The 19,486-nt window shown below is 44.6% G+C and overlaps 2 protein-coding genes across 4 annotated transcripts in view; both read left to right on the plus strand.

The window, feature by feature from the left end:
- Positions 1-1,511: 1,511 nt before the first annotated feature.
- RPS7 (ribosomal protein S7) lies at positions 1,512-8,060 on the plus strand. The gene is made up of 6 exons (XM_080387838.1): positions 1,512-1,672; positions 2,006-2,077; positions 3,648-3,791; positions 5,386-5,450; positions 7,146-7,296; positions 7,941-8,060. Exons 1-6 carry the CDS (start codon positions 1,598-1,600, stop codon positions 8,016-8,018), a joined length of 585 nt encoding a protein of 194 aa, XP_080243964.1. The 5' UTR covers positions 1,512-1,597; the 3' UTR covers positions 8,019-8,060.
- A 150-nt stretch (positions 8,061-8,210) lies between these two features.
- COLEC11 (collectin subfamily member 11) overlaps positions 8,211-19,486 on the plus strand; it is a 48,916-nt gene continuing 37,640 nt past the window's right edge. For 2 of the 3 annotated variants that reach the window (XM_080387828.1, XM_080387830.1), the window contains exon 1: positions 8,211-15,652. The gene's annotated coding sequence lies outside the window, so the exon portion shown is untranslated. Of the gene's footprint in view, positions 15,653-15,686; positions 16,402-19,486 lie in introns of those variants that run through there. The other variant, XM_080387829.1, reaches the window with a different exon arrangement.

Raw genomic sequence — 19,486 nt, forward strand, 5'->3', positions numbered from 1 at the left:
AGAGGTCATGTTTGTAGAGGTACACAAAACAAAGCTGAGGCATGGATCTGAGCTGGCACACAACTGCCCATCCTCTCTTGCTGCCAGCATGCTCCCTGGTGTAGTTTCACCTCATCTTTCCAGCACAACGCCTTGCCGCAGATCAGGGGCAGCCCTGTGCCAAGACTGCCCCAGCAGGTCTCTTCTACCTTGAAAGGGCTGAACATCACAGCTGAACCCCTGGCCCACTAAATTAACATGGTGAGATGAAACGGAGAGGGGAGAAAAAAGACCATCCAGTATCCTACTGTATTTAAAGCTGGTGGCTGCTGCTGTTTTGCACAGCACTCGGTGTGGGTGCAGGCAGGCTGACACGCTCCGTGTACGGGCCCTGCCATCGCTGGAGCCACGCGAGCCGTGCCGCACTGCCAAGGCCGAGATCCCGGTGACTACATAAGCAGCACGTCGACATCAGAAGCCGAGACCTGCAGCCTGCGAGGGGCCTGGCCGGCAGCCACTGAGGCGAGCGGGGCGGAGGGGGCCGCCTCACGCCGCCCGCGCCCACGGAGATGCAAATGACGGTGAAGACTTGGCACAACAGCGAGGGGCGGAGCGGCGCGGCCTCCTCCTTCTCCCTCTCCTCTCGGCGTCACAGGGCGAGCCCCTGGCGGAGGGAGAGAGGCGGGAAGGCAGCCCAAGTGCCACAGCCCGTGGGCCAAGGCAGCCCTCGCCCGCCCCGCCGCCACCGGCGCTGCGCATGTGCCGCACTGCGCCTCCTGCCCCGCCCGGCGCGGCGCCCAGCAGCTGGTGGTGGCGTCATCCGCGGGCGCCGCGCCAGGACTCTGGGCGCCCGTGCGGGCTTCGCTCCGGCGGAAGTCGCCGCCGGCTCGCGGCGCGCGCGGGGCTCCGTTCTGCCCTTCTTCCGGGTGTGGCTTCACCCGGGTGGGCGGGGCCAGCGCCTTCCCGGGCCGCGATCTGAGGCGCGCTCGCGAGAGCTCTCCCTTTTCCTAGGCCGGTGCTGAGAGAGGTGGGTGCCCAGGCCGCCTTTCCCCCGCCGCCGCCGCCGCGATACGGAGCTGGGCGCCGAGCGGTGCTCCCCGCGGCGGCCCCGCGGTGGGGATGCCCCCGATTACCGCCTGCCCGAGGCCCGATGGTCGCCGGGGCGCCTGGAGCTGGGGGAGGGGAGCTGGCGGGCTTCTCCCCTCACTCTCCCCTGGCGGCTCCCCGGGGGAGGCCGCTGTGGTGGGGCGGCAGGCCGCCCGCCGTCAGGAGGGGGCCGGGGCCGGGCGCGGCGCTCCGCGGGCCGGGCAGGGCCGCCCGGCGGCACGTGGGGCCCTGTGGGCGCCCGGGCAACCTCCCTGGTGCGGCCGGGGCCTGGTCGCCGGTCCCCAGCGCACAGGCGGGGCGCCCGGGTGGGCAGGCCTCTGGCTCCCCGGGGCGGTTTTCCCGTATGGTGGCCGGCATCCCCTGGTGGGACCTGCTGCGGCCCGCGGGGCGCGCTCCGGCTTCGCTTTGAGGAGTGTGGCCGAGTAGCCGGGTTGCCGAGTCTTGCAGTGTTTGTAGCAGAAGACACGTTCCTGCTGACAACCGAGATGTTCTTTTGCGTTGCAGAAAGGCCATGTTCAGCTCTAGCGCAAAGATTGTGAAGCCTAATGGCGAGAAGCCAGATGAGTTTGAGTCTGGTATATCCCAGGTACGTGTCTTTTCCTTCTGCTGTTTGGTAACTGACTGCGGGTTGTGGAGACAAGTGTTGTGACAGTTGTCTAGAGCTTAAAAGATCAGCGTGATGCTGTCTAAATGTGTACTCTTTCCTAGTTTTACTTGGGAACTGGGGCAGTCAGCCTGTGTTCCCACCAGTTGAACTTGTTGCATCTGTCAGTGTGACACTACAGGAAGTTATGTCTTTGATAGTGACAGTGGTAAAAAGTATATAGCTGCTTTGAGGCACTGTGGACAGACTGTGGCCTCAAAGACTTTTATGAATTGATCTGTATGTAATGGTTTATGTGCATTTTCACCTTTCTAGGCGCTACTGGAGTTGGAAATGAACTCTGACTTAAAGGCTCAGCTGCGGGAGTTGAACATCACGGCAGCTAAGGTAGGCTAGACCTCTGCAGAGAATTGCCTGGTGACTTGCTCTGTGTGTTTACTTCTTGGGAGTGTTGATGCTAGGTCAGTGGTGAACTTAGCATTTTCTTAACAGCCTGTGATTGTTTTTTATACACTGTTGTGGTGTATCTTCTAGTATTTGCTCTTAACATGTAGGATTTTATAATAGTGACTTTTTTTTTTTTTAGGAGCTGGTCTGAAAAGTAATTGTAAAAACTCCAATAGCAGTTTGTAATTTTAAATGTTTTTAAAAATGCTGGTTCTATTTTCTGTTTCTGCAAACTGGGCTTGAGGTCTGAAACTGACCTCAAGTGTTTGTGGCTATTAGCTGGAACTGTAGGCATTGCAGAATCTTTGTCAGGAGTGCGAGCTACAATACCCTGTAAAAATCAGTTTAAAATCCTCTTTTACGTACCAAGCAATAGATAGGAGGTGGGTTGAGGTAGTAGACTGACTTGAACATGTAGGTTAGCCTGTTTGTAAACTTCTGGTTTGTAAAGGCAACTGAAACCTTAAGGAAGAAAAGGAAGAAGAGTGTTAGTGTTGGAATTTGTCAGCCTTGGAGGCTGGATGGAACTTCTGAAACTGGTTGCTGCAATCAAAAACTTAAGTAGCTTGCTCTTTGATTCTTGCCCAGGCCCACCAATACAGGCACACATGCATGACTGATTAAGAGTTAAAGAATCTGGGCATGCAGAAGTCAGCTTGATGTATGAGTTCAGGGGCCTTCAGAATAACTGCTTTGTTGCTGAAGTACAGCAAGGCTTACAGTCCTCAATGAGGAGTTTTTTAAGATAGCTTTGTTGTTTAGTTAGTTACTTGGTTTTCATTGTGAGAAATACCCTGTGGGCATCTGAGTTAGCTTATTTGGGAACATGGCTGGTGAAAAGCAATTCAGCTTTCCGTTCTGTTGGAGAATGAGGATGTCTCTGCAGTGAAGTTTGTGGGAGAAGCACGCTGTAAGCCTATACAAACTTCTTCAGTTTTGATCAACTGTTGGGGGAACAAACTAGGGCAAAACTAATCCATTTTGATGTGATGTAAACCTGCTGGCATTTGGAGGTGAAGGAAATGACAGGAGTAGTGATGCAGGCCTTGGTAAGTGGTGGACAGAAGATGATTTTCATGTAGTAGCTCAAAAATAAGAGATTTATTACTGTAAACTTCACCTAGAGTCTGCATTAGAAGCAAATAATTTTTGAAACTGTATCAGCATGTAAGTACCACTGCAGATGTGATGATAAGCATTCAGTATAATTAGAATTCTAGCATCTGTGTCCTGTCCTGCAGAAAGAATGAGCTTTGCTATTCAGAGGCTAGGGCTCTGAAGGGAGTGGTGGGTTTTATGGCCCAGTCCCTCCTTCACAGCAAAACAAGTGCTCTGACAGAGGTTTTTGTGTTCGATGCTCAGTCTTAAATGCATTAAAACAGGTACTGCTCTCTGATGCACCCCAGCCCCAAGCTGTAAGCAAGATTATCAAATATCTGTGTTCAGAGGATTCATGAGCAAACCAAACATTACTTCTCAACCCGCAGATAACGTTTACTTTCTGTTTCAGGAAATTGAAGTGGGTGGTGGCAGAAAAGCCATCATTATCTTCGTACCAGTTCCTCAGCTGAAATCGTTCCAGAAGATTCAGGTGCGGCTAGTTCGTGAGCTGGAGAAGAAATTCAGTGGAAAGCATGTGGTGTTCATTGCTCAGGTAAAACACATAGAATCATAAAAATGTTGACTTGAAGGGATCCCTGGAGGTTGTTTAGTCCAGCCTCGTGCATGAAGCAGGACTGGTACCAACATAACATTGGGTCAGCCATGGTTTTGTCTGGCTGAGCCTTGAAAACACTTTAAGGATGGAGATTTCACAGCCTCTCTGGGTAACCTGTTCAGTGCTGCACTGCTGCTCTTGTCTTGTCTGTTCGAGGTAACTGATACAATGCATATTTTTGTAACAGCAGGAAATGCAATGAATGTCCTTCTATGGATGTAGGCTAAAATGATTTCAGGTAGCAGCTGAGGCTATGGAAACTTGGTGAAATTGAAGCTTTTTGGAGGAGGATATAACCTTTTTGTTCTGGCCTTTCTTACTCCTGCAGAAGTTTGAGAAGCAACGCTTGAAAGTGAAAGGGAGCAAATATTAATAGGACCTTTACTACACTTACATAATCTAAGCACTTAAAATTCAAGTTAATAGGAGAGGAAGGAAGAACCTGACTCAGGTTCTGAATTTATGGAAGGAGCTAAGCCATGAAAAAGTGATAGAGGGCTCTCTGGGCAGTACTAAGGGGTAGACGGGCTCGGGAGATTGTCTATAGAGTGGACAGTTAGTTGTTAGACTGAAACTATTTTTAGTGAAAATTCTTCATAATGTAATTTCATGAGCCAGAGCACCTTACCCTGAATCTTATGTGGCCAAGAAGGCTAGCTCACTTAAAGTGAGAATTGAGAATTCCTTGTTGGTTTAGTAATCCATGTTTTAGAAAGGAATGTGTACGTTTCTTCTGCTGTAGGCAAAATGTTCCTTTTGAATATACCTTGACCCAGTTTGGATTACAGTAACCCCATCATGAATACATCATGAATACAGAATATGTGATGTGTTGGTAGAAGGTACTGCAGGTGATTACAGCTGCATCTAAACCTCAGTGTTTTAAAACATGTGCCCTTGCAGATAGGGAAGTAGAAAATAAGTTTTACTGGTCCAGGCTGGTATAAGTACCTTTAGATGCTGCTTTTGGAACACATTATATTTAAGCCACGGTTTGATTTGGATTGTGTAATAAGTCTCATTATTCAAACAAGCATTTAGATCTCAGATGTCACCTAGTTGTCTGTGGGACCAAGATAGCTTACCTGCTCTGCTTTGCACCAGAGGTTCAGTCTAACAAATAATCTAAAATTCTTTGTGGTTTCTGCTCCTGAAGAAGTGTATTCAGATTGCTAATATGACCCAGTAAAGTTGTATTCATGGGGGAAGGGGGAGGTGAAATACAGATCTTTTTATTTCAGTGTACTGGATACAGGATCAGTAGATCAGAAATAAAACAATGCCAGTACTTCAGCCTCTGCAAGTAATATCAAGTTGTAATGCTGGTGTAGCTTTGGGCATATCTAAGTCTCCCTTTTTGGTGTTTCATATGTCTGTTTCTAGTGTGTGTGAGGCAGTGCATGTGTTGTGTTTTTTGGGTTCGTTTTGTTTTGGTGTGTTTTTTGTTTCTTGTGTTGATTGTAAACACTAGATACTGAGAAATGGTGGTTTTTGTTTGATTTTTTTTTTTTTTTTTCCCCCCCCATAACAGAGGAGGATTCTGCCCAAGCCAACAAGAAAAAGCCGCACAAAAAACAAGCAAAAGCGTCCCAGGAGGTAAGTAAATAATACTAATGCAGTATGACAGCTGCCTTCTGTAAGTTGGTAGTTTAGTCACATGTTTAGTTGAGTTTTTTCAGAAGTCATTCAAGTGGTGGTCTCATCCTTTCTCTTACTGCTTGAAATAGTATCTGCTGTTTTACTGCTAAAGAGTGCAGTAAAAAGCTTCTCTTTGAGCACTGTGTTGCATTTCTTAGAGCTCCATTTGTGTTTCCAGCTACAGCTGTAGCCAATTTTTAGTAAGCAGTACTGGCTTAAGACACCCCGACCTGCTGTCTCTGTTACCAGAGTGGGCAGACAGGAATTGGTGTTTTGAAGTAGGAAGAGCCACATCGACATCACATGTTGGGCTGTACAGAGGGCAGGGCTGGCACACTGAAGGGATGCAATGAGGGAGAGTGGCTGAGGCAGGGTGTTGGTACGGGTCGTCCCTCTGGGGTATGAATTTAACAGTTATTTGTATTAAATTGCCTCCCTGCTCTTATCTAGTCTCTTTATTGATAAACATACAACACTGTTATGTCTATGTGGATGTCAGTGCCTCTTCTATACTGTTCTTTATTTTACTGTATCATTATGTAGTCCGTGTCTTAAGTTTGTCTTCTGTATGACATGTGGCATGTTCCTGTAACCTCTTCCAGCCCCAGTATTATACCTGTGTCATCTGTTACTGTATTTTGAATTTTTCAGGCATGGATTTTAAAAGTGCTGTTTCATAGTACTCATCTAGCTGAAGTCCTGCCTCTGGATGACTTTGTGTTCTATTGAAACTAGTGTTGTACAGTGGCTAGAGATGTTGGCATCTGTGTATGTAATTAGCCTGTTGTCACTTTCAGCACAAGAGAAGGAGAGTGTGCAGGACTGTCCCTTTCTCAGCCTGAGCCTATATCAGGCTAGTAGTGTTGTAAAACTGATACGTATGTTGCAAAGCGTAGAAATGGGATTGATGTTGATCTGCCTTAGCTACCCCGATCTTTGCAAGTTTGAAATGCTGCTGTAGGCACAGGTCTTAGTTACTAGCAATACTGCCTTGAAACTGCAGATCGGGAAGCTGGAAATTTTACTAGTCATCTAGACTCATGCACAAAATAACCTGGATTCATTTTTCTCATATTGGCTCACTTCTGGACAGTTTGGAACACAAATGTAGACATTAAACAGTCTTCTAAGCATGGACTGAACTCACCAGCTAGACTTTTTCCTGTGCTGCATCGGTGTTCTAAGTCTCTTGGGTTTAGGCAGATGAAGAAACAGTGTTTTCAAAACTGGGTGTCCTATGAACATACTGTGTAGTTGAAGATACTTGCATATTGAAGCTCTTCCAGTGAGTGTCTCTGGCAGAACTGCAGATGGGACAACTGGGTTCTGATTTAAATGAGTTCTTCCTTAAATGTGTGGAAATAAAAGGAGCATTTCAGGGCTGTTGCTGCAAAGCAACATGATCTAAAAGGTCAGAAACCATGCTACTGACTTCTTCCCCTCATGAAGTCATTAAGTTTCTACACTTGGTGCTGAATTTAGCTTTTATTTTTGCATGACCTGTGAAGAAGTGTATTGTTACACTGCAGCATTAAAAAACCCCAAAACAGCACTGAATTTTCAGATAAAGCATGCTGTGGAAGGTTTAAGCCTTAGCAAACTGGAAAATTTTGCAAGAGGACATGTTTTAATGACACAAATGTGGCATTTCAGCCGTACGCTTACTGCAGTGCACGATGCCATTCTTGAAGACTTGGTCTTCCCAAGTGAAATCGTGGGCAAGAGAATCCGCGTAAAACTGGATGGCAGCAGGCTCATAAAAGTCCATTTGGACAAAGCACAACAGAACAATGTTGAACACAAGGTAAATGGGAAACTTTACTTTCTCGTGAAGGGTGGAGTGGCATTCTGACATAGCTAAGAGGTCGTTTATGTGATCCAGCAAAAGACTGCCTTTTGGCTTGTGGCAATGGAGAGGCTTCTGTTTGTATTTGGAGTATGATGCTGCAGGTGGGGCAAGACTGTTTTGAACTAAGCTCTAGTTCACCTTGCCAAAACCCCTGGATTGTAAAGTAGCTATCTTGGTTCCCTCATGGGAACAGTGTTTTGTTGGGTTTTTTTTGTTTGGGGATTTTTTTTGTGTGTGTGTGTGTGGTTTGGTTTTTGGTTTTTTAAGTGAAGCATTTAATTTTGACCTTCAACAGATGTGCTTGGTGTACAGCCTGTAGTCCCCTATCACTTTGCTTAGTTTTTTTCTGTGGGGACATGTTTAGGTTTGCTCAGCTCTCTGGGTCTCCTATGGTTGCAAATCAAGGAGGTTCCAAATATTCCCCAGAAACATGTCTTCTATGTAAATACTCAGCTACCATAATCTAGAAGGAAACAATCAACCTCATAGTTCACTTCAGAGTGAAGGCACAGTGGGAAATAGTGTAGTACCTAAAGTATGTTAACATAGATTTTACTTCCTTACACAGCATGTATAAACAAGATTGTTTGTCTTCACAGGTGGAAACATTTTCTGGTGTCTACAAGAAGCTCACAGGCAAAGATGTGGTGTTTGAATTTCCAGAATTCCAGCTGTAAAGTGCAAAAAATGGCTTAATAAACAACTGTTCATATAACAGAGTAATTTCATTTACATTTTGAATTTCGTAAATGTAGATGGGGATTAACTGGTTCATGGGACTTCTCTACTATCTGGATGAGTGACACTTGTATATCAAACTATTAAGTCACCAGTGTTTTAAAGGTAGCACTCTTAGGAGGTTGTTCTTGTCACAGTTGCAACAAAAGTCCAGAGACTGCAAAAAGAGTTGGCATTGAAAAATAATCTGAAGTATATTGAGAGTCACCTTTTGGGGAGGATATGGAGAATTACTGTAGAGCAGTGGAACTCCTGCGTTTTGCACACAAGAATACCAGCTGGAGACCTACGTGTTCCTGACACTGGAAGAAGTCTACTTAGCAGGTGGTGTGACCTCTGAAACGTGAAGCAATGACATCTGAAAAAGGGGGTTGAATTTTTTGGGAAGTATGTTGGAGGAGGTATAGTTTGAATTTAAGATAAGCTTCTTGCTCTTTAAGTGGCAAAATTATGTACCAATTCTTACCTAAAAGCAGGCCCTATAGCTTCTCACCTTTATCAGAGTGACATGAGGAAACATTTTCATTTCTGAGAGCTTGACTGTCTTGCTGGACAATAACTACAGTTTTCTAGGTATTGATCTTGCTTTCAGAAATCACGGATTTTTGTATCTCCATATATTAGCAGTATGTATGTCTGTATTTCATGGCTAATAGCTGAAGGCAGGGATAGATACAGCAGGGTAAAGCAATGACTGCTGGAACATTTGGGTTTTAAATAATGTTTTAACATAGTTTGGTACACACTTGGCAATATATGGAGAGGTGAGGAAGGACTAGCTGTGTCACAGCAGTTGAAGGCTGCGGGATAGTGTCTTACAAACACTACGTTTTTGACTTGTTTATCTGTTTAGAAACACTTCCAGCAAGTAACAATTTTTCTAGCTTGGGGGAGAGCATGGAGTTGGGCCTGTAAATGTTCTGAGCAGTTTATATAAATTTAGTACTTCACTGTGCTGAACAGGCTGTTCTGTTACTTAGGAGCAAGTGCTTAATACAGTAAAAGGCACCTGATTATGGAGACAGCCTATTAGGTGAAGAGCTAAGTAGGTAACAGCCTATGTTCCAGGGGCTTTTAATAACTTGTATCTTCCTACCTGGCAGTAGATGGAGGGCAAGTGCCACTTGTTGAGGGTTGTACCTTTATTTCCTTTTCCCATTTACTGTGGTTTTGGGTGCTTCCCATTTGATACCTTTCTTCTTCACAACTGAAGAACTAAAAGTTTAAAACAAGTTCTGCATTGCTTTTTGAAGGCGCTTAAGTCATGCCGTAACTTCACTTTAGTAGGGCAGGATGGATAGCTGTATGCTGTTCCTTTTTGTGCAGAGAATGCAAAGAGAACAAGGACAACACGTGCTGCGTCGCAATTAGTAGTTAATTTCCTGCTACTTGCTGACAAGGCTTGAAATGTTTGCACAAAAAAGCAGGCTGTATCTTTGAAGAAGTTGGATTACCTTAAGGCCTTCTTGTCTCTCCTTTCGAGCTTCTGTCTCTGGAGTATAACTTTATTCCTCGCTTAACTCCTTCACTATTTATTGTTCTTATTGGATGATTCAGCAGAAGTGACTTCATCAGCTTCCCTTAGAATCAGGTGAGGGGACTTACAGGTACGTAATAACCCAAACCCTGGCAGCTTGTGTGGAGAGTAATCACAAAACATCTTACAGCAGGAGTACCAGAACTTTAGAATTCAAGTTGTCATTGTCAAAATGGGTATTACTCAGGTCGGAAACGCCACCCCACCAAGTCTGCCCAAATTAATTCTAGTCTCAAGTCAGACATGTTACTAAGCTTCCTGCTGCAACAATACCAGATGGTAGCCTGTGCAAACTGATATTTGATGGTGTGCATTGGAAGAAGCAGTCTGAGGAGTACTGGGAGACTTAACTGCCTTTAGTTAGAGGTTGGCGAGTCTGCTGGGGCTGTGTAACCTCTGCAAGAAGAGGTGGTGTTCAGACAGCAGGCTTCAGTAGATGGCATTTCCTGTTTCGTGGTAAATACAACTCAGGTTTGATCTCTTCATAGTAATAAAAATGTCAGTAGTGTTTCTATTTTGAAGCACTGGGAGGGGGTAAGCGGGGGAGGAGAAATCTAGTAAACTGAATGTAAAGATTGCAAATGTTCCCAGGCATTGCCAGCTGGCTATAGATTTTTCTTGGCTCTTGTTGCAAGCCCTTTGAACTATATGAAATGCAAAGGCCCGTGTTGGCCCCACAAGCAAATTCTTTGAGTGAAAGGATAATGCTGTCAAAGCCATTTGTGGTTCTTGCATCAACTAAGCTGCAAGTAAAGGTGAATTTTTTTGTGGCATAAAAATACCAGTCTGTGTGCTTTGCAAAATACTTTAGTCCTAGTTTACCTTTATTCACGGGCTCCCTTGTGTGTTAGTGTCAGTGATAGTCAGCCAACTCCCTCTGTCCCTCGACAAGCATATCAAGTGTATGCCTGCAATCTGGAAAGTCAGTTGATGCCATCTGGTCAAGTGCTAATGAGGCTGCTGGAATACTAGTGTCAAATGCTACCTTAACCTAAACAGGCTCCATATGAGATGCTGCTAGACTTTTCCTATACCTTTCATGTGCTGGCGCAGTTGAACTCTTGAACGCGCGATTCCTCAGGAGTTTTATCGGCTGGTCTGTGTGCAGAAGTGCTGGGGCATTCTGTACCAAGACCCTGAGCAGTAGTAGTACATGGGTGGTGTCGATGTGAAGAGACAACCAGGTACTGAAGAGTATAAAAAGAGCGATTCTTTCCTGTAGTAGCCCAAAACGAGGAGCAGGAGCTTTACATCTGTTAGGTGCTCTTGAGATTTACACCCGATATTAGAGCTTTCATTGTTTATTCCATATGAACCCTTTCACAAATGTCTTCAAGTACTTTGGTCTGTGAGGAAGGCTGCTGCCTGTTGATTTTCCTTTGAAAGGGTGTGTAGATGTGTCACAATTCTAGTGTGACAGAACTTGCTTGAAGTTTTGGGTGGTAAGTGCTTGACCTGTCTCGTATTAAAACGATAATCCGATGAATGATAACATCATGTCTGATTAACCTTTCTTGAGTGTAAGTTTTAATGTAGCAATCCTCGCACCAAACAGCGTTAGAAGGAAATCCTGTCACTCCTGCATTGTGGGCTGAAATAATCTATTTCCTATGCCTTTTTTTTCCTGAATTTTCCAAGTGGGAGGCCCGAGTTTGATTCTCTTGTTATACCTAAAAGCCAGAGCAGTGCCGAGAAGCTAGACCTTTTCCTCTTTGTGGGATGTGCTTTCTAGGTCTCCAGAGGTGTATCAGTGACAGAAAAAAAGGTACTGATTACAGAAAGTCATGAAGTCTCGTAAAAAGAAGGCTTGTGGTTAGGCTGAGGGAGTGTTCTCCTGTCCTGCTTGCGGGCCTGTGCAGCATTGATCAGTGCCGATGGCTGACCCCTCTGTAAGGCAGTGGCCTCGCGGTGCCTCTTGCTGCCTGCCTGCCGGGCGCTCGTGTGAGCAGCCTGCGTTCTGCCGAGAGCAAAAGAAAGAAGTGACAGGAGCATCTCTTTATACTAGTGCTCTGTTCCCTGCAGAGAGCTGCGTGTAAAGGATCTTATTTATGTCTTGTGATCAAGAGGAGAAAGTTTGTTGGATTTGTTATGGTCTGCAAGTTCAGGTATACCCTCCTCTACCCTCCAGTTACTGTTTTTTTTTTCAGGAAAATTATTCTTAAGCTTAGCAACAAGCAGTCGCTGCTAGATGTTGCTAAATGATTAATAGCTAATGCTTTTCATTATTGGATATTGTGCTGACATGTCTGGCTCAGTTTTGATCTGTCCCTGGAGCAGCAAAGATAGAATTAAAGCCAGGCACTGAAAAGATGATTCCAATTTCAGAGATGGGGAGTAACAGGAAAAAGTGCTGCTGCGGCAGCGAAGGCTGCTTAGAAATTTGATACAAAAACCCATTAGTGCAACACAACTAATGAAGCTGAAGGCCAGATTTTACACAACTGCAAAGTTAAACCCATGTTGCTGTTTCTGCACTGACCTTGCCCACCATACATCTTGTGTATTGCCCAGAAGAGGTGGTGAAGGATAGTTTCTGGTGTCTCCTTGCCTGTGGAGTGCAGTGGTGCTGCCTGCCCTCTGGAGCTGCGCTAAGGGAAGGGGGTTCAGATGGGTATCTCCACAGGGGCAGCCCTACAGCCTGTTTTTTGGCAGGAGTATCTTGTTTAATAAAATTGTTTCCTATTTTCTTGGCTAAACAATTACTGTTAGGTGTTGCCAAAGGGAATGGGACACATCCTTACATTGCCTCAGGACAGAGGAGGGGATGCACTCAGAGTGCTGGTGTGCAAATCTGTACCGTGGAGGAGTTGTGACTCTGCTGTATCTCCTTGCCTCTTTCAGGACTTTGCCTTGGGAGGCCCCCTGAGGGCTCCTTAGCAAGGCAGCCATTGCTCTCGGGAGCTGGAACAGCATTTGTGATGGTCTACGCCAAGCTGAGCTCCAGCAGTTGAGCTCACATACTGATTTACTAAGGAGTTTGGGTATTGGCAGTTTTCATTCTCTGGGAAAATCTGATTGGGAGCGTTGCTGATACCATTGCGTGTTTTACGAAACCAAGGGAAGAATTAGGGCCTTGTCATCTTGTCATAACAACATCATTTTAAAATAGCTGTTGTGTTTAATTTAAATAGGTATTATGTTTAATCCTCTTAGCAGACACAAAGATAATGCCAACTGATTATGGAAAGAGGAGAAGAATTTGCCTGAAGGCTCCTAAAATGTATAAACATTTTTTTTCTTTTTCTAATAGAAGACTTGTTCTTGTCCTTTTAAAATCAATTGGTTTTTGTCTATGTGGTTTTGGTTGGTTTCAATCCAAGACTTTTACCTATAGTTGTGTCAACATGGTGTTTAACCTGAGCTAAAAGCTGGGTGGATGTTGGGTTGTGTGTCAAGCTGAGGTGGCTGGTCTAGCTGGTGTGTCTCGCTGTATACCCTAGCCTCTGAGGGCTGTCCCTCTCCATCTGACAAGGGTGGCTGAAAGACTAGTGAATCACCTCTTGAAGTGCTACAGTTTCTCAGACAGGAATATTAACATGAGGAAAAACTTTAGCTTAATAGCCAACATCTGTTGTGATGGCTTAAGCTGCTCCTGTGTAGTGCATGCATCAGTACCCCCGTTTGCACATAGCAGCCCGATTTAGATGATGCACCAATGCAGCTACACAGCTTCCAGTTGGCTTTCTGGGTGGGCGAGGATGCTTATGCCTTTCTGCAAGTGGTCTGCCCCCTTTTCTCTCTCATAGCTGAAAGGAAACCAGATACTTGCTTATTTTCCCCTTTCCTACAGAAAGCATTTTCACTGCATTTATAGTGTTTGCCCTTTGTTTTGAACTCTGGTTATTTATGTCTGTTTTTCACTTCTGCTTCCCCAGTATTTAATCCTACCTTTTCTACTAGCTTTCCCTGAAATGCCTGTTTTTCCCTTGATTTCTGGTGCTGGCCTCCAAGTTATTTGCTTGTGTTTACAGGGAGAGTAGATATATATGTAAATGGACGTTGCCTTTGCCATTGTAATATGATCTTCAAAGGCTTGGACTGCAGTCACTTTGCTGCATTCTTTACATCAAACATTTCTCTTGGCAAGTTGCTGTCAACAGAGTGCTGCAAGGGCCCAATCCTGCTAATTGTCTTCTGCTCCCACTGAATAACGGGGCTTGTGTGCATAAAACTGAACTTTAAATTGGAGTTATGGGGTCCTTATGTTCATGTTCCACCACTTTGTCTTTTTTTTACTGAAGTGATCATCAGTTCTTTAATTTTATGACCATTTGGTGTATGTTAAATTACAGGCGTTTATAACAATGGAGGAGGGTAGCTGGGTTCCAGCCCAACAAGGAAACAGGAGGATTTAGGAAAGGTCTGCCTTTGTGAAGGTAGCCCACACAGAGTCCTGAGTATGCAGCACCACTGCCTCTGCAGTGCTGTGCTATCTGCAATACCTGGTTTTGCTGTCGTTGCCAGCAAAGCTGCTCAGCATGTGCAGAGCTGTGGTGGGGGTGGAGGTTCCACACCTTGGTGCCAGGGAGAGGTTTGCTGCGGGAGAGGACATAACATAAGCAATGCAGGAAAAGAGTGCATAGGTACTGCGTGTCATCAGCTTGCATTGCAAACACACACACACCCCCCACCCCAGCATGAAATTCTCCATGGAGTGGACCTACCTCCCACAAGAGTGGATCAGAAGGGTGGTAAGGAGGTGAACACCCATGTGGTCCTATTACAGTTTTCTCTAGTGCCTCAGTCTAAAACCTTTTTGGTGTTCTGATACTTTTCTGGTCTTGGGACTGTGGAAGATGGAAAGGAACCTCCCACTAGTGCTCCAGCTGCCATCCTAGTCTTCCAGTAAGAGGTCACGTAGTGGGAGTTACCCAGGCTTTTGTCCTGCAGAGCACTTGGCTTACAGCATGATTCCTCAAACCATAACTGGAGAAACTGGGAGAGGGGAACAGTGACACGAGCAGGGGTGGGGGCAGGTGATTCCGGTACCTTCTTTGTTGAAGCTTAACAGAGCTACAGCCTTACAAATATAGCAGGTATTCATTAGAGGGTATTAATTGATATAGTCATAAGTGGTGCTCTGTATTTGCCCTGGAAGTCGAGAGTGAAGCTGTTAGTATCTGTTGAAGTATAAACTGCTGTAACAGAGGGAGGTGTTCTCAAAATACCACCTCCCACAATCAGCTGACTCTGTTTTTTTCCTATCTGAAGATAGGTGGAGTACTGTGTTTTACCCAGGGCTCAAACTAGTCTAGCTCTTTAAGATGAAAACCAGAATTGTACAACTATTTGGAAGCTATCGTGAAGGATTTCTGTCTCCTTTTTCCCCCCTTCACATTGACATAGAAAGCGTTATCAAAAAATGTTTAAAAAATACAACCCAAACCCAAAAACTCAAACTCCAAAATTTTGTGAAGAAGTATGCCATGTGGGTAACTTGGCATTTACAGTGTTGAGGAGTGTTGAGACTCAGCTCTGAAACCGTTGCATGTTTTACTCAAGTCAGGAATGCTACAGCCAACTGCAAGAATGGAGAGAATTTCAGTAAGGGGAGAGTGTGTTAATTATCCACATTAAGATTTGGTGCTGCATTTCATGTGTTTTCATATCCACTGAAGCAAAGCAAGGAAAGTGCTGTGCTGGGACAGTGTGCATGCATGGCTTAGAGCTGGATAGATGTAAATGGTTAAAAAGGGGTTCTCTGCTAGAGAGGAGGAGGGGAGAGTAAGAGTGCATTCCCAAAAAAGTACATTCCCAAAATAAAAAGCTTACATCATGGACCTCTTCAGCTTTCCCACACTTCTTTCCTAATTATTGTCCTGTAGGACAGCTGATCTATTTCAAACAGGAAGCTGTTTACAGATAACACTTGCAACTGTTTTGTCTGATTTGTTGAACTGTCGAAAAGCAAAAGACAACCTCTTTTCAAATTAAAAACTGTCAGACTTCTGTAAACAGCAGCAATGAGGTTCATCTGTGCAGTGTCCCTGCAGGCACAGAGCATTCTGCAGTTCCCGTTTTCTCAGCAACCATAAGGTAAGAGACTTTTATATTTTCACTCTTTGGAAGCATGTAGAGGAAAAAGCCTGGATGTTTGTTAGGGGGCTGCCCTGTAAGTGACAGAATATGATTGATGATCCCCAAGTAGTAGGGGAAGGTAAGGGAAATAAGAGCTCGCTAGATTCTTTCAGATAACGTTGGACCTTTCTGTTGAGAAGTACCCATGTGGGTTAGATCACTGAATTCCTGTTTGGGGGTGTGGGGGAGATTGATCGTTTAAACCATACAAATTTGCCATTGGAAGAGCTTGTTTTCCTTTGAGCAGGGAAGGACAAAACTAAATGAATTATAACTTTTCCTACAGTTGAAACTCAGGGCAGTTCACTAATGGTTTGTAATTCCTGGTAACAGAGAGTCAATATCAGTTTAGTTTTGGAAATGTTAAGTGCTTTTCTCCATCCTTCTACTTTTATTCCTAAGCAGCTGGCTGTTTTCTACTTTAAAAAGTGAACTTTTAATACAGCTGCAAAGCAGGGAGTGAAGACTGACGTTGCAGAAGTGAAGCAGATGACAGAAGATCCAGTAAGGGCTGGATTTACACCACTGGGTAATGAAGAGCAAACTCAGTGAAAACCAAATCAACTTGGAAGTTGTGGTGTACAGGAATGCTTGGTGAAAATTAAGGGCCTGTAAAGATATAAAATCTTGGTCTAAATGAGCTGGAATATGAGAGTAAGCTGTACTTCAGTAACCAGAAGGCCACATGCCACCTTTTCAGTCATGAGGTATGAAAAATAGGATTCATAAAGGGACTTGTGAGTATCCATTCTGACCTCTGTGCATACATACGTATGTGCTCAATGTAGGCAGTGAGATTAAGGAGGGGGATGATTTTCTAGCAAAATCAAACCACTGCGGACAGCTGAAATACTTAATTTCACTTGCCATATAGTGAAATAGAAAGAGCCTCTGGACTGGAAATACTGCAACTTTGATCCTTGGGTATTTAAAGTTTTTTAAAATTTAGCAAATGTAAAAAAAACTATTGCCCCATGTTTTCCTCTCTGTAGCTGAGATCTTTTGTATTACATTATGTGTTCATGAATATCTAAGGCATTATAGTGATCAGAGGATATAAAACCCCCACTGATTTAAAGGTGTTGCTTATAACGGTGGTATTGGGATCTTTTAATCTGTGATGAATTGCTAGACGTATATCAAAAATTTTATTATGCTACTGTTGCAGCATAAATAAGGTATGCAAATATTGTAGACAAGACTTAACAAGTATTTCTTTTAAGTGTTTGGACTGTCAGAAAATTCTTAGATGTATCTGTTAAAGTGAAGTTATTGTTTTAATTAATACATGAAAGAGAATATACAACTTAAATCCATAGTCAAAATGGTATTCAAACATGGCGTAGTCCTAGAGCCAGCAGAGAATCGCACTGTGGAAGCGGCAGAAATCTACAGTGTAATTTACAAATTGTACATTACGTTGAAGGCCGTTTTTTCTGATTACTTTTGAGTGATTCTACATTGTTTCTAAAGCTCTTCTTTAGCCATCTTTAGGGCCGTTCCAAAAACTCTTGAACCAGAATCCATTTAAAGTGGGAAGGCTTTTGGCAAAATAGCTTTTTAAAGAAAAGTGTCAGTTTTCCGGGGTAGTTTTAGTTCTTTTGTCAAAGTATTTTTGGCTGAAAACCAGAAGAGTTTAGCCAAAAATATTCTCATGGTATCTCATGGGAAGTGTAGCTTGTGCTTTGCATTGCATTTTGCTGCTGGCTGGACTTCACAGCTGAACCACGTTTCCCGTAAGGCCGTGTGGCCAGGGTCTTGTTGTTTTCCTTTCCCTTGATGAGTGTTGGGATGTAATTTGGGAAACGAGTCTAGTGAAGGAGTCAGGGACAGGGCTTGTAAGACATCAGCTGTAGGGAAAGCCCCTCAGGTTACTGGTTGATACAGCAGCTTAAAATTCGAGTGCTTCCTTCTGGTTTGCACCTGAGCCGCCGGGCGTCCTGTTCGTGGGCTGTGAGAGTGGGATCCCTCAAGAGATGTCAGTAGAATGCTTAAAGCCTTCTGATGCTTCTAGCCAAGAAAACACCTGTACAAGGGGGAGATCTAAAAATGCTTTATTAAGTGCTTCTGCCAATGCTAAATGTGCTCAATTTTATATATTTGGGATTGAAAGCTGCAAGGGAGTATGGCTGGATTTTAAGAGCTAGGTAAACTCTTCAGTCAAGTGGAAAGCAACCTAGTAGGAGCCTGAAGCTTTAGAAAGAGGTGGTTTTGGAAATCCAGCAAGGTCTCATCTCACGCATTGAAGTGTCCCTTCAGAAAAATCCAGTTCTGGGTGATTTGCCTATAGTTGTATGAGATGTCTGTTGGCAAGAAGAGAATGGAAGTTGGTCTGCTCAAGTTCTGCATCAGTGGACCAGTCAGTCTCTTACTCTTTTATTAGGATCCAAGGATCTTTAGCTGCTGTCACTGTTTGGATGCTGCTTCCTCAAAACTGTATCAGAAAATTGATTAGGAGGTCCATAGGGTGTCCTGGAGGCCAGAACAGAGCAGTGAGGCAGATGGTGGGGAGTTTCAGGTTTTACATTGGTTTTCTTCTACACTGAATCATAGAATGGTTTGGGTTCGAAGGGACCTTGAAAGATCATCTAGTCCAAGAATAAAGCATGTGAATGAAACATGGAGGTGAATAAACAGTTTCATGGTGCTGCAAGTTAGATACCTGGCTCCAGACCAAGAATTCACAATGTTTATGTGCTGTATGGAGCAAATGGAGGAGAGCTAAGCGCTGGAGAAAGCGACTCACCACAGCCAGCAAAGTGTGATGGCCACAGCAGCCATCTGGAAAATACCTGTGAGGGAGATGTGCTGGGATTCCCTCTGCTGGATGTGGGAGTAGATAAATTCACCACCTTTGGTGCCAAGTGCTTACAGGAACTTGAGTTCCAGATGCTGGAACCTTGCCTTGAATGTGGGTGCCCAGTGGTCCTTCAGGCACAGAGACTTTGAAGACTGGCTCTGAAAAAAGTTTTCTGCAGTTCTCTTTGAAAAATGGACTGCTGCTACCCACTGTCATGTAATAATCTACTGGCTGGGAGCACTTAACTGGGAAGCGGGAGATCCACATGCAGCTCATTGCACTGCTTCAACCCACTGCCTCTCTCATCTGCTGGAAAGGTGCCCTTGTCACTAACACAGCAATTTGGAAGTGGGGCCACTGAACATCCACGACTGTGTCTGCAGCTCCCAAGACAGTTTCCGGTGTTAATACCGCTTTGATTTTAGAAAACAAAAAAGGGAAAGCCTAAACAGTCTAGGGAAGTCTGTTCCTTCGGCGTGAGCACTCCTGTAAGAAGCCAGTCTGCAAGAGAGAGGCATCTCCCCACCACATTTTGGAAAGGAATGGCGGGGTTTTGTTAACCTTATGCTTACAGTGTGCTTAGAGGAGACTGAAGGAGCTGGGACATGTTATTTTGGGCATAAATGGGCTAGGTGGGAGAGTAGTGTCATGTCACTCTCTTCAGGCAAGATGTTCATGGTCTCTGGTCTGTGCAGTAAGGAGGGCATAGGCACCTAAGTAAGTTTTCCAACAGGACCACAGGCACCTCCTACCGCAAGGTGGCTGAATTGTTAGGAGATGGTTTTGGATGCTTTGGACTTGGGAAGAGACCACAGATACAGATTCAGCGGTAGTGTTGCCAGTGTTGACTTAAGCAGCTCTCATCTGGAGGTTTTGGGTGAGGAACAGGAGCAAAGGAGGGAGAATGAAAAGAGAAACTGCTTCAACTCCGGCTAATTTTTGAGTGGGGACCTTGAAGAATGAAGCTATATCCATAGCTGTGCTTAGGCTCC

Source organism: Falco punctatus (assembly GCF_963210335.1).
Source record: "Falco punctatus genome assembly, chromosome: 5".
Lineage (NCBI taxonomy): Eukaryota > Metazoa > Chordata > Aves > Falconiformes > Falconidae > Falco > Falco punctatus.

Excerpts from the sequence above, each read along its gene's own strand:
- RPS7 (XM_080387838.1), top strand. The coding sequence starts at position 1,598 with ATGTTCAGCTCTAGCGCAAAGATTGTGAAGCCTAATGGCGAGAAGCCA. Across the intron at positions 2,078-3,647 it reads TGAACATCACGGCAGCTAAG|GAAATTGAAGTGGGTGGTGG; the intron begins GTAGGCTAGACC and ends TTTCTGTTTCAG. Across the intron at positions 3,792-5,385 it reads ATGTGGTGTTCATTGCTCAG|AGGAGGATTCTGCCCAAGCC; the intron begins GTAAAACACATA and ends CCCCCATAACAG.